This window comes from Strigops habroptila, chromosome 1, assembly GCF_004027225.2.
Source record: "Strigops habroptila isolate Jane chromosome 1, bStrHab1.2.pri, whole genome shotgun sequence".
In the NCBI taxonomy this organism is placed as follows: Eukaryota; Metazoa; Chordata; class Aves; order Psittaciformes; family Psittacidae; genus Strigops; species Strigops habroptila.
This window is the reverse complement of record NC_044277.2, coordinates 13,054,944-13,069,636: the sequence shown is the minus strand read 5'-3', so window position 1 is coordinate 13,069,636 and position 14,693 is coordinate 13,054,944. Positions and strand designations below refer to the sequence as shown.

Sequence of the window (14,693 nt, the reverse complement as noted above, 5' to 3'; positions counted from 1 at the left end):
ATTCCTGGTGTGCTTCCAAAAATTACTGCAAAATTTAATCTCTCCCCGCTGGCAAACCCAGGTTTTGCACAAGAAGCATCTAAGAACTACCCTGTGGTCAGCACCTCACCTAGCTGCCTTGAACACCATCTCTGAAAGATGATAGTGCAAAAATACACACTTTGCATATATATAATATATATACCTTCTTCTCCCAAACTGCAGTTTATATTTCTTTAACACAGGCTTTACAAACCACAGTTGAGTAACAAAGGAAAAGCAATTTTGCATTGCTTTTTAACATACGTAGTGATTTTCTCTGCTTTTCAACAGGCCTCCAACATGAGAGGAAGTAGGGAACTTTTGACCTCACTCATTACTATTGCACAGCTCTGGATGGTTAGTTTAGTAAAAAAACATGTTGGCTTTTGGGAAACAATGTCACTGCAAATCTCTCAAGGCTAATTCTTGATGACAGCCACTTTAAATATACTGGAACATGCATAGAGCTGCAGCCTGGCTCTATTAAAGGCAACACAAGTTTCACCACTAAATTCAGCAGGACCTTGAACCAGTCCATAATGAGTAACATGAAATAAGATCTCAGTCCATAAGGCAATAAAAGGAGAAAGAAATGTGTGAATGGGATGTTGTGGATTAACTGTAAGGAGAGGAAATCCATAAAGCAGAAGTGTGCCATGTGTCTGCTTAAAATGACCTGTGAATATTTTACATATTACATATGTAGCAGGTCTGTAGATCTGCTACAGAGCTGTTACCCTTTCAGAGAAGAGGATTTTGAACACAAAACGCCTCTTATATTCATCTTTTCAGGAGTTTATAGAAACAGATACAAAAGGGAAAAAAAGATTAAAGATCCCATGCATGGCTATACAGTTTAATATTGTTAATATTTACCTACCCGTGCTTTGGTGTTTTAATCTCAAATTATTCCCTCAAATTTTTACATTTTCTGTGGCACTAAGCCAGAGTTATGCTGTCCTCCTCACTTTGCAAGCTTGGACGGAGGGACGTGAAAACATATAAAGTCTTCCTGAAAGGTTTTTGCAATCTTTGCCTTACTACAGGTGGTGTGGGTTAACCTACGTTTTGCTAAAAATTAATGGTGTGCCCTCTAAAAGGGCAGTAGATAGACATACAGCACCTGCACCTATGGCTCCCATATTGTCATCTACAAAATCCCAGACAGAGCTAAAATGTACAGTGTTTTTTTCAGGGCAATCACAGCTTTCCACACCTGTGCTGAATGCAGAGGTTGAGATGGCAGCTGGAGAGGCAAAGATGCTCTGAATGGCCACCCGGGCACTACACGGACGGAAGGTATTTCTAGGCATAATCTTGATGCTGTTACCATAGCAAATCCACACTTACTAGTTGGTACAGTGCCTAAAACAAATTCTGAGACTACTGATTTAAAACTAGGTCATCTCATACTACTACCACCCCTGTGCACTCATGGGTCAGCTTTCACCAGGTCAGTAGATCCCAAACTACTCTTGAACTGAACACCAGGTTTCCCCTGTGACATAAAATACTTTGAGACTCAAATTGTGCAAGACACAGGTTAAGAGTTGCAGTTGCAAGCTCGGCCTTCTACAAAGCTCAGCTCAAATGCAGGGTTACAATTAAGGAACAAGCTCCCAGGCGCAGTGGGGACACCACCTCGTGCTCCAGACAATGCCCAGCTCCTACGGCCAGGCACAGTGAAGGGGTGGACTGTGGGCCAAGTAACTGGTTACTTCTCAGGCGGAGAGTAGGAAGGTGACAACTCATGTACGTGAGCAAGAGACATAACAGTAGGGGAGCTCAAGGCTGGTGTCAGGCTTTGTGAATTATGTCCCATTCCTGAACTTGAAAGATCATGAGACTTTTGATCCCTCAGGAAAGCCTTTGCTAACTGGCATATAGAAGCAAAGACTCTGGGATATATATATAGATATATATTTTTTTTTTTTTTTAAAACCACAAAAATTAAAATTGGCACATTAAGAAAAGAAAGGTCTTCATGGAAAGCTAAATCAAAACCCAGAACCTCATTTACCGTCTCCACTTCCAGACAAGGCTGAATTCAGAAACAAAGAAAAAGAGGGAAAGAGCGAGCTTAGAAATGAAAATAAGAATGTTTTCATTACCTTTTCTGCAAGCCAGCCTAGATGCCTAATCTCTCGACTTCCAGCAATCCCTGTTTTACCCAGCTGGTCTCTGACCTCTGCAATGACCCTGGGGATGAGCTCATTGACACTGGAGTGGATGGCATTGAACCAGGCCTGGGCTGTAGCTGAATCCTTACTCCTGAGCACCACGGTGTGCTTGGCATCAGGTGAATGAACTTCGATAAGTCTAGAAAAATGGAGGGGAAAAACATTATGTTCACTCAGATACTGTTAGGCAGCTAAATTTATTACTTTGCTTAGTGTTAGCAATGAGTTAAAAAGAAAGATACTGGTATCAAGACCTAGCACTAAAAACTTACCTTTACAACACCTGAATAGAGTAGCGCCATTCTAACTGAAGCCAGGTCTGTACTGGCATTACAGTAAAATCCTTGAGAAGGGGATTTGCTGATGCTGATGCAACCCCACATATAATATGTCAATAGGAGTTTCAAACATAAAAACAAGAGAAGCATTCACCTCTTCACATTCACTGACATGGCAATCACCCAGAACTGCATGGGAGATGACTGTGGAGAAGCCGGGGATAAGCTGCTGCCTTCTTTAGTTGGATATCACGGCACATCCTGAGTTTCTCAATGTGTTTATTTCACATGTGCAGGGAAAACCACCGTTAACCCAAATGGAGGAGTTTTCTTGGGATTGCACTGTGGTTTCAGTGACACCACTACGCATCGAACAGAAGCACACCGCAACTGGCCACCTCCGGTATTTACCAACATCCTCAATGCTCCATTCAGATTCTGCTAACAATGGCAGCAAGAAAGTGCTAACCGCAAACGTATGATTGCTGCTAGGAGGCATCTTACACAGTTTTCCAAACTCCTGTGAGGAGACATTTTTTTCCCAAAAAACATGCTTACTAGACCATCCTGTGGGCTTCCACCCCACCACTGTGGTTTGAAAAGCACAAATGAACACAGTTTTCAGGAAAATTCATCCTGTCCATCATGGTTATGGGACCTGTGCCAACACCTTTACTAACAACAACAGAAATGCTTTGAGAGGCAGCAGCAGCTATTTCAGCTCTGTTCTCAGCGAAGTTATTAGTTATTAGTGGCGCTTTGTGTGCTCTTCATAGCTTGTGGGCCGCTTTTACTTGAACATTTATTAAATAACCCACAAAGTAATAGTCTGGTTTATCTTTATATAGCAATTTATAAACCAAGCCCTGGTCATTGCCCATCACTCAATTCCATATTACAGTTGTATTTTTTCATTACACACATACAGTGACTGCCCCTGAACACTACCCACACAGATCCGACCTGGGATCTGAGCCTAAACACGTACTTCTGTCCTGTGTATTGCTGCCCAACCTCTGGAACACACAACGACTCCTTTCTGTAGCAGAAAAGTAATTAGTTCAGTGGAATGTATTCAGGTTGAAGTTCGAAACAGTACTGTAATGCAAATATTTGTTATGCAATTACAAAATCCTGCAATTTGGAACTCAACTAACAATTAAGATGTTTTAATTAATTGGTTAAATCAGAGCAGAACCCAGAACGCAAGGAGACTCAATCTGTGCAGCTCTCTGGGGCTCAGAGAGAGAGGACTGCTGCTCTCATGTTTGTCCATTTTGGGAAGGGGAGGTCTCCACGTAGACACTGCTCTAAAGATAGAAAAGGTCATGATTTTCCAAACTCAGCAGCTGAACTGTTCAGGATTCTAAATCACTTCTGGATAGCTTAAAAAGTGGGTTGATTTTTCAGAAAGCACTAAGCCAACACAATAATGCATGTTTCTTCAGTAAAACTGCTGGAGCTCAGCGCTGTCTGAAAATAAAAGCTATTTAAATGTGCCAGGACGCACCGAGGATTCAACTTCAGGTACCAAAAGGAAAATTTCTTAACAGATGATGCAGGGTTGGTGAATAAGAAAACTATGTTCATAGATAGGCATGTTCCCAATCACACTTTCCTTTCTGAACTGCGAGAAAAAGCTGTCCCTGACAGTTATGATTTAGCCATTTGTGTCCAATGATCATTACGATCATGTACAGCTACCACACTCTGGTCTGTCTTTCCATTAGAAACACTGCTCTTCCACTAACATATGGGCTTGAGTTCGAACTTACTCTTGTAGGCAGCTATCAACAAACTACACAGACTTTTCAAAGTACATTGTGGTAATCAGTAAACGTTGCTTATTGCTTATAGGGCACTTCTTGGTGGGAGATCTCGCACCAAATAAGGTCAGTGACAGCATTGCCATTTCACCACCAAAAAAGTGGAAAGGTGCATTACCCAGACAAGGCAGGGAAAAAGTCAGGACCAGCACTCAGAATTTCCTGCACTCTACCTCCCATTTTAATACTTCTTTTGAAGACAAAAAGTATCTGGATAGCACAGCAGTGTTGTGCTGACTTTGAAAAACGTTAATGCACTGTATGGATTGTGTGAAACAATGCTCTTTACTAAGCCTGTGGTTTCTATAAGGGAACTCCCACCTCCAGAGCCACTGCGTACCGTGTAGTAAATAAATCGCTGAACAAGGACTATAAAGACTCATCAGAATGTGCTGCTTTTTCAGTTGGAAAGGAACAGCAGCAAACTTGTGTAACAACTCCTTTTTAAGTTAGAGTTGTAGCAGCCTCTGGTTTAAAAATAAATTATCTAGAACTGAAAGAGCTTCCAAATGCAACTTGCTTCCCTCCAATTTTGAAAATGCTTAAATTGTTACTTAAAGCAAGTGGATTAACTTACAAACAAGTATTCGGCTTTCACCAAAGTTTATTTCCCTTGATCGTGGCTATTGAAATATTCAGTATTCTGTCCCCTAAAATAATGAACATTTAGACAGCTCTTAAAAATTCTGTTTTAGGGGTTCTAAACTATGCATATTCTAATATATACATATTCTACTGTGATATTAATGTATATATTCTAGCATATATATGCACACACACATATGGAGCCATGCTTGCAAAAATACTCTTGAAATATCATCCCTTAGTGACTTCTAATGGGGCTATTTTGGGGCCTGCTTGTTAGTCATCAAAATTTGATGGTGATGCACTAACAACTGCAGAAAGTGTACCCCATTCCTTGAGCTGCATGACAGGAAGATTGGAAAATAGGTATTACACTTCTCAAAAGTGAGCTCAAAATGGGAATAAATGCTGCTTTGACAGCCCTGAAATTGTTTCCTTTTACCCATGGCACTGGTCCAGCCCAAGGAATATGTCTGCGAGCATCACTGCTGTGGAAGCTGCTAGGTAGGGTGCCTTTTTATCTCATACCTTAAGGATGAAAGTCTAAATTCTCAACTGCCTGAACTCTGCTGCTGGTTACTGCTGTAAGATCTGGGCACTAAAGTATGCTTAAGAAACCAGGCTTGCAGATTTCTGCTAGAGATCCAGGACTCCTGTCTCCTCAGTCAATTGGGATGGAAATACTAAACCAAACTTAAAATCTTCCTGGAAACCCATGGGCTCTGACTGCAATCGGATGCTGAAAGCATTTTGTACCTATAAACCCTTCCCTTTTCTGCCTTCCAGCCTACACTGCTTTGATTCGCCAATCCATTTGGATGACGCGTTTTGTGTAACAGCTGACTGATGGCATTTCCATATTTTTCGAACAGCAAAAAAATACCAATGACCTTAGTAAACTCCAACACTAAAGCACTTAAATGTTTCCAGCAGTCCAGTCATTGTAGCTTTGATTTGTTCCTTGGCTAAACTGACCACCGCTTACTGACTTCTGTTTATCTGCAGTTCAGTGATAAAGTTCCCTTAATTCCCCGCTGAATTGAAATATTTAGGGCAATGCCACAGCTGTGTTTATTCTCACACTCCACCACAGTTATGTAAATACTGCATATGGAGCTGTTTCTGATAAAGCCCATACCAACCCAAAGGAATTATATGTTAGCTCTAGATGGCTGCCAAGATGCGCGGCATCTCTCCAGCTTGGCAATGCATATGAATGATATCACATTTTCTCAGAGATCATTTGGCAAACCTTATAATAAAAGAGTAATTTTCTCTCTCCTTCTCAAAGAGTCCCACTGAGCCACAGTGTTTCCAGCATCCCCTTCTCCACCCACAGAACATGGGGTGACACAAAACCCAGCACTTCCCAATGCCATAACCTTGCACGTAAGAGGCCAAAACTTGCTCCCTCGCTTCATCATCCAGAGTTTTTACTTTACAGAGGATCAGAAGAAGTTGAAAGCAAATGTTTGATAGAGCATACTCATTCTACATTTGATAAGGACTCCTTCTGCAGGAGTGTTCATTATCTAAGAAATACCTTTTATCAAATCCCTTGAAAGCACTTCTCCCACCAGCATTGGCTCAGGACCAAATCAGGCACTGATTTACACTTTATACCTCCTCCCGGGTCAGATTATGCATTCAGTGACTGATTAAAGTGGAGTAAATCCCTTGAAGTTAATGATAAGCTGGAGCCAGAGTTATTCAAGTTCATCGCGCTACTTTGATTTTACACCAGCATAGCCAGGAACAAAACACTCTGCCACAGGCTGCAAACTTATACAGGGATCAAGGGCCAAACTGCTCACTCCATCTCCTCTATCATTCTTTGCACATGAAACCACAGTAAGTAATTCTGTTGATTTCTGAGTGTACAAACACAGGAGCCTTTCCGGCATAAGGGGGGGACTTAGAGGAACACACAGATTATATTTAAATCCCTGTAGGTTTTGTTATAAAATAAGTAAAAAACCTGTTTAAATCCTTTTTCAATTCTACATGCAGCATCAGGAGATGCACCAGGAATAAAATACATTAAAATTAAACAATGGAAACTTTGGGTTTAATCTGCAAGGAAAATATTTCATAAAGAGACTGCTAGACTTGCAATGAATGCCCCAGCACACACTGAAGAAGCACCTTCATTTGATGCACCTAAATGGAAGTGAAAGCAATTTTACCAAGTGGTAATCAAGCAGATTTTTTTCTATATAAAAGAAAGACTCTCAGTCCCCTCACCATCACAAGGGTACATGCTGTCTTAACTTACAGTGGTAAAAACACTGTAGATACTCATTTCTTGGGAGCTGGACTAGACTGAGGTACAAACAGAGGGTACATGTATCACTAATTGAGCTGCCACAGTGGTTTTCATTTCTATTTGATGCCAGCTGGTCTTTAATAAAAGGGATATCAGTGGAGTCGCACTGCATGCAAGTAAGGAAAAGACATGATTCTGTAACGGACTTGCTCACATTGCTGTGTGCCAATGCTGAGTGATCTGCAGAGCACATCACATGCGGTCTCCTTCTCTGCCCAGAACAACTACAAAAGTCATTTGATAGTTTTTAAATGTCTGTGGGTGTTAAGGAGCAGAACTCTTTGTCCTCATTTCCCCAAAGCCCTCTAATCTTTTTCTTACTTGATTTTTTCTTCATGTTCCGGTTGCAATAGTAACGCAGGAATACACAGTCCAGCCTTCTTCACAGTGGATTCAGCACCAAAAAATGGCAAAAGTGCTGCTTAAAGGAGCAGTGAGGTCAGTTACTTGGGGGGGGGGGGGGGGGAGGATCAGAAGCATGGTAGGAATTTGATTTAACCTTTAAAAGGTGCTGCCTGAAACTTTAAGACCAGAAGATGTAGCTATTGGCGCGGTCAATTCATTGACCAAGACCCCATAATGCAACTCTCACAGCATATGGGAAAGTGTATTAATGCTAGGGGAAAAAAACCTATTGTTTTGGCAAACCTTGTGCAGCTGGAGCTGCATCTGGGCTAAGCAAAGAGCACCTGACTGTAGCTGGTAACAGTGGTAAATGACCCCTTCAGATTGAGGTGAGAGTGAAGAGTCTCATGCTGCTGCATAAATAAGAGCTCATGGGCTTGGAGAAGAATTAGATGTCTTCTGAGAAGGAATACCACTGTTGCTGTTGCTGGTAGGCAGTGCTGTAGTACGACCGAGAGGAAAGAAGGGGTCGTGATCCACAAGCATAGATGAAAACTAATAAGGAAATGGGAAAAATGAGCAGGGCTGCTGATAGATGAGCTCTGTCAGGGGCATGAATTGTAATGGGAGAAAGCCTCGCTGTAAGAGACAAACAGCAGGTCCACCTCATCTTGTAGGCTGTATCTCAGTGTCTCATTATTTTATACACCTACTGTTTAGATTCCATGATTGAGAAATCCCAGGGATCACCGCTTAGCTGCCAAGTGACGCAGAACAGAAGCCTGTTCAACAGCCATGACGTCAAAACCACAAATTCCCTATGGATCAATTCCTGGCCTCTGAGTGCTGTGGAGAGACTACCTCCTGGGAGCCAGCCTCCTGGAGATATTGCCAGCCTTTCAGGGATGGCGGGCATGGGTCACCTCCTGGCACTTTCACTACTGGCAGAAAACTCATCTTCCCATTGAATAGACTGAGAGATCAATGGAAAAGCCGTACGTTAAGTGATGAGAAGAAGCAACAACTTCAGTGTCACTCTCCCTGATTCCTACTACAGGAAAACTGGAATTTCCATCAGCAGTAACACATGTAAAAGCTAGACGTGACCACAAGGTATTAAAATAGTAACGTCAGTGCGTACAACTTAAGCACTGAAGCCCATCCTTAGCACCTACCAACACTGAGCTGGGGCATCTATGACAGCAGCTCACCTCCCGAGGTGCACGCCGTGGCCGTAATTTGCAATGTGCTGCTACACGAGTGACTACACAGGGTGCAGCTTCGAATACACCAGCTGAAAACCTTGCTTGTTGATTAATGGCAGGTCCAGCCACATCGGAGCTGTAAGACTGAAATCCAATTTGCAGACCTCCTGATAAGCAAGGGAAAGCCCAGCACTGACCACAGGACAACAGCAAGGCAGGAAAAAGGGTCTCGAGGTTGTCACTGGCTCCAGGCCATAACACAAAGACTATGGGGACGAGGAGCATGGCAGGAAACTGAAACCCCTGCATATCAGCTTTCTTTTTCTGGCAAATCTCAAGGGTGTTAAAATTTTCCTCCAACGTTATTTAGTGGCAGCTTGGATGTCAGCACGTACATACCTTTACAGGCAGACACACATAAAACATGATTAACTGTTTGCCCTCCTCTGTCCTGCCCTGCAGCACTCACAACTGCTCTTCCTTTCCCTTTAATCTGCAACACATTTATTGGAGTATTTCTCTTTTTCCATCTCTTCAATGCTTTGATTTTTCTCCCTTTTTCAAAAATCTCCACTAAGTAAATCTGCTGCAGTTTTCACTTCCACCAAGTACATCACTTCGCCTCGCTGGTTGGCTTCTTTGTCCATCACTTATTCTTAATTTGGTCTCCTCCATTCCCTCCATGCATTTCTCAAGGCAGTTTCTTCTTTTTGTTCCCTCTCCCCTGATTAATTTCCAGTTCCTTTGCTCCTACTTCTCTTCTTCAGCTCAATCCTCTACAGTTGGAGCTGGTTGGAAAAATTGAAATTCTCTGATTTCAAAACAGCGGCTGAAGAAAACCCCAAAATACGGCACAAAACCCCACCAGCATCTCTTATTTTCCTCCATAAACTCATCATTTAAATATTTTAACAGAAAACAAAGACTTGGGTTAAAAGTTTTTTCATCAAAAATCCATCTGAAAGCTCCCTGCCAGCTTTGCTACTGCCACCTCCACACCACACACATCCTTCCTCGCCACCCACTCACTGTGACACATTTGATTCCTGCAGGCCACATTCGGTCCCGTTCACACACACACACACACGTACACAGAGTGTTATTTGCACTCACATATCTGCATGCATGCATAAATACTTCTTTTGAGTAACGTGTGCACAAGCTTTGCCCATTCCTATTTGACTTGTGCTGGAGAAGGGAAGAACACCAGGAGCTTGCCTGCCTGGCCCAGAAGGATGGGGAGGGAGGAAAGCCCCATGTCATTATGTCATGGGAAAAGATGCAACTTGTTTTTCAACAAAATGAGATGTGACTAATCCCAGATTCACCAGGACCTGCACAGATTGAAGGTCAGTCACAACATGATGTAACTATCCAGTTCCACACTGGTATCTCAAACACCCTGCTGAAAACTCAGGGGTTTCCACTGTGTTCCCAAATCCTGGCACATTCCCGCAGCAATTCACTTGTCAGATGTTGCCCAGGGACTACAGCACATCACTAGGACATTAGAAAGCTATTTTAACATGATTTAACAAAATGAAAATTAAACCTGAAGTAAATACAAGTAAATGAACACCCAAAGTTCAACCTGGTTTGCTGATGTGTTTATGTAAATGAATATTCTTGAGGTTGCTCTGGAAAAAATGGCCTTTGGGTTGTTTGGTGCGGGGGTTTTTTCTTCCAAAAAGCTCAGCTAGTGATTTGACTAAAGAGACCAAAATGCTCCTCTGTACAGAAGGGACAGTCCTATAGAGGTGTCTGATCTCAGTGGCATTCCAGAAGCCTGGAAGAAGAAACTAAGGCTGAGCTGTAAGTTCGTATAACCCCGAGCAAACCTGATGACCCATTTGGCCGGTGGGGAGTTTCACAAATGATAGAAAATAACTATTCCTAATAATGAAAAATAAACCCCAAAATAAAAAATTCACCTTTTCTCCCTAGAGGCTTCAGAGCTCCAGTTCCTACAAGGTTGGAAAACTGCCCCTTATCAAGACAGATGACTACAGCTTCCAAAATCCACCAGCAATTGCAGAGCTGCACAGAAAGCAGATGATGTAGATGATAGAGGACTGTCAGACAGCACAGCCTGAACCAATTAATTCTAGCAGTTAATGATTGCCTTCTGTTATAAGAGAAGAAATGGAATCTTACAGGTCTCACACATGACAACCCTACGCCTGAAAGCACTGACCCTGGCTACCAAGGAGGGTCCCACAACAATGCAACTCTTAGACAGGACATGTTAATGTATCAAGCGAGGAGGCCTTCCTCAATGCCCAGCCATTCATCTATCACACTCCTTTCCCCCATATCCCAACTTCTTCCTTCTCCTGCCCTCAGGGTATAGAAGGGGATGCTGCGAATGCCTTTTTAGCTAAATCACCTAACTTCTGTCAGCTTGAAAGGAGAGAACAGTAGATAAATCTCAAGTGCCGCCCACTTGTTCACCCCTTCCAGTAAAGAGCAGATTTCAGGGCAGATAAGCAGTTACAGTACTATAAACAAAGAAGAATATGACAAGAAACATCCAACTTTACATGAAAGGAGGATCTGGATCCATAACACTAAAATAGTCAGGAGCTAAGGTTAAAACCCACATTCACCTTGACCTTAAATTCACAACCCTTTGTGGGCAAGGATGTAAAGGGCTTCACAGTGGTAGGTCATCCTTCTATAACAGAGTGGGATAGCACAAAAGGGTGATTTAAAGGTGAGGGGAGAGTCAACCGGAGCTTCACCCTGATTATTGTAATTTTTGTTCTTTTCTGGATTTTAATTACATCCTTTCAAGTTGCTTTAATGTTGGATTGTTGATTTCTTCCCTGGTTTAACAGTAATCTAAACAGATAACAAACACAGCCCACCAGGGGAAAAAAAAAAGTAACAAAAATTCATGATATAAATCAGGACTTTGACTCTAGCCAGCACAGTGACTTCTTCAAAGGACTTACTGATATTCGAATAGTAAAACATGTCTGTGCCAATAATGATAATTAAGTACTATATGCCTTTCATCCAAGGACCTCAAGCTGTAGCTCACGACAACACTGCGAATTAAGTACAGCCTCTCCATTTCACAGGGGTTTTATTTACAGCCAGAGAGCAGCTCAATAACAGCACAAGGAGCAAGGGACAAATTCCTTGGGGAGCTGTGGAGGGGGACTTTTTTAATACCAGTAATGCGCCCATTATAGTATCTTTATCCTTGCACTATCCCCCATGCATACATAAGTCCTGTTTCTTTCTTTTGCCCACCTACAACACATGGTAACAGAAAAAAGACTTGTTTCCTAAACCAGAGGCCAGTCCTACTAAATCTGCACTGTCCATTAGGAACAGAAGATTTCCACCTCCCCAGGAAGCCCTACAGAACTGCTGGTGTCCACCCAGGGCTGACACAGCTCCAGCGTGCTGTGATGGAAACAGTTCATCACCTTAGTCTTGGGTCTAGGACTCAGCCTTTGCCCAGCATCTCACTCCATCTGTGCTTCTACCAGTAGCCAGTGCCAGTGGCTGAGCCCAGTGTTACCGAACTACCTCTTAAAGAGGCAAGAGGCAAAAACCAAGACAAATGGAACCTAAGCTTTATGAGAGCAGCCGTAACTCACTCTTGGTACCACAGTCACTGTGGCAGTACCCTGCTCTCTGTCAGCCTCACATCAGGTATATGACTAGGGGGGATCTGCTCCCTTGTCAGCAGGGAAAAAACCTGGGTGCAAAACTGCACACCTAAACCACACTGCTGTTCAAGGAGAATCCAGCCTTTGCTTTGTATACCAGTGGCTGCTTGTGCCTGGCAATATCAAAGTATGGTCCTATTTACCAAGCAGGAAACAGGCAGGGTGGAGGCATGAGTCAGCCCACACTTTCATCAACAAGACGTCCAGACTCTTCTCCGTTGCCTAATACTTGCCTCTCTGCCTCCTTGGTCACCCTTAAATTGTATCGGCACGAGCTTGAAGAGGTGCAGGAGCTAAATGTCTTTCATTTCTACTCCGAACAGAATTGAATAGACCAGACTAGAACATTTCAGTTGGAAGGGACCTATAACAATCATGGGTTCAAACTTCAACAGGGGAAGTTCAGGTTAGATATAAGGAAGAAGTTCTTTTCTGTGAGGGTGGTGAGGCACTGGAATGGGTTGCCCAGAGAAGTTGTGAATGCTCCACCCCTGGCAGTGTTCAAGGCCAGGTTGGACAGAGTCTTGGGTGACATGGTTAAGTGTGAGGTGACCCTGCCCACTGCAGGGGGCTTGAAACTGTGTGATCTTAAGGTCCTTTCCAACCGTAACTATTCTATGATTCTATGATTCTATGATCATCTAGTCCAACTACCTAACCACTTCAGGGCTGACCAAAAGCTAAAGCATGTTATTAAGAGCACTGTTCAAATGCCTTTTAAACACTGACAAGTTTGGGGCATTGGCCACCTCTCTAGGAAGCCTGTTCCAGTGTCTGACCACCCTCTTGGTACAAAAATGCTTTGTAATGTCCAGTCTGAATATGCCAAGTCTTGTAGTCCTCTTAAACAGTTGTGCTTTGGATCAGCAGTGAACCTGGGAGTGCTGGCAGGTCCCAAACTACATGCAGTCATCTTCTGTAGTTTTACTGAGGAGGCATGGAGTTTCTACTAGCACTCCAGACATCGCCTACATAAATAATCAATCAGCCCCACAGCTGAAAATGTGAAGCATTAGAAATGCATCAGGAAAACAGTCGGGAAGTTAAATATTGGGCAGTGCTGCCCTATGCTAGTGTCACCGATCCCTGACTTCTACTTAAAGATGTTTGTTTCTATCTCATCTTCATGCTCTTCTGCTAACTTCTTACATTTGTTATCAGCACTCATGGCTCAGATTTTTTGGCACAAGGACTAGTTTTTACTATGTCATATTAAACTTGGCTAAAACTCAGTTCTTACTTTAAAGAAGCTTCAACTTTTGTTTTCATGCCTTACTGTAACAAAAGTAAGTATATCCAAATTAACCAGAATTTGGTTTTGTATTTAAGATTTTGAAATGCCACTTCAGGATCACACAGGGCTATATTATGCTTGCATAAATGCTTACACATCAATTACAATTCAAAATGTTAAATCTCACTGACCCTGTTACTGCACATTACTGATGTGTTACTAAATAATGAAAGAAAAAAGTGTTAGTAAGAATGTGTGAAAAGGATCGGTTTTGGAGAGCAACAGCTTTGCAGTAAATCTTGCAAGTACCTTCTTTCCGTGAATCAATGAAAAAGAAAATTTAAATTAATTAAAGCAATGAAGCAGCTTAAGACTACAGCTGCCTTTCGAGTAAACAGATCTCAGTCTGTCTTACACCTCCTTGTCTTTTTGGGAAGCTTGGGTAATTCCCAGATGCAGCTCAGTGCGCAGAGCGCAGAATGAATTGATACCAGCCAGTTCATCTGTCACCTTTAACACGTACCTGCTCAATTCTACCTTCCAATCGTAATTCTCAGTCCAACCATGAAATGCACAACAGATAAAGGAAGTTCCTTATCTGTTTCTCCACGTGTCCTTGGTGTGAAGTCTACAAGCTGCACTGTGCTTGCTGCAGCACTGCCACTGCATGCAGCTGGCAGCCAGCACCACGCTGCTGGGAATCTGTCTTGGCTCATGTTTCCTAGCTTCAAAACCAAGGCAAACCTTTCCTATCAGAGGGCCAAATCTTGCCAAAGATGGAGTAACTCCATCTTTAATACTGGATCCCTGCTGAAGCTCCCTATAAGGATCACACTGCTCTGGACTCCTGGCAGTGGAAAAATGTGACCTGTGCACACTAAGAGCTGGCCAGATCAGGCCCACAACTCCTGGCTTTGGCTGAATGAAATGCAAGGAGGATTTTAGGGTGATTTCAAAGGCAGATGAGGAAACCTTTCCAGCCCATGCAGCATGGCCTCATTCCTCCACGG

At 42.7% G+C, this 14,693-nt stretch overlaps 1 protein-coding gene across 1 annotated transcript in view; it reads right to left on the bottom strand.

Annotated features, from left to right (window-relative positions):
• The window catches only part of SNTB1 (syntrophin beta 1), a 112,529-nt gene that overhangs the window by 37,659 nt on the left and 60,177 nt on the right, over window positions 1-14,693 (bottom strand). Inside the window, exon 3 of the mRNA XM_030487285.1 lies at window positions 2,133-2,340. Coding sequence (XP_030343145.1) covers window positions 2,133-2,340 — 208 coding nt within the window. The remainder of the gene's footprint in view (window positions 1-2,132; window positions 2,341-14,693) is intronic.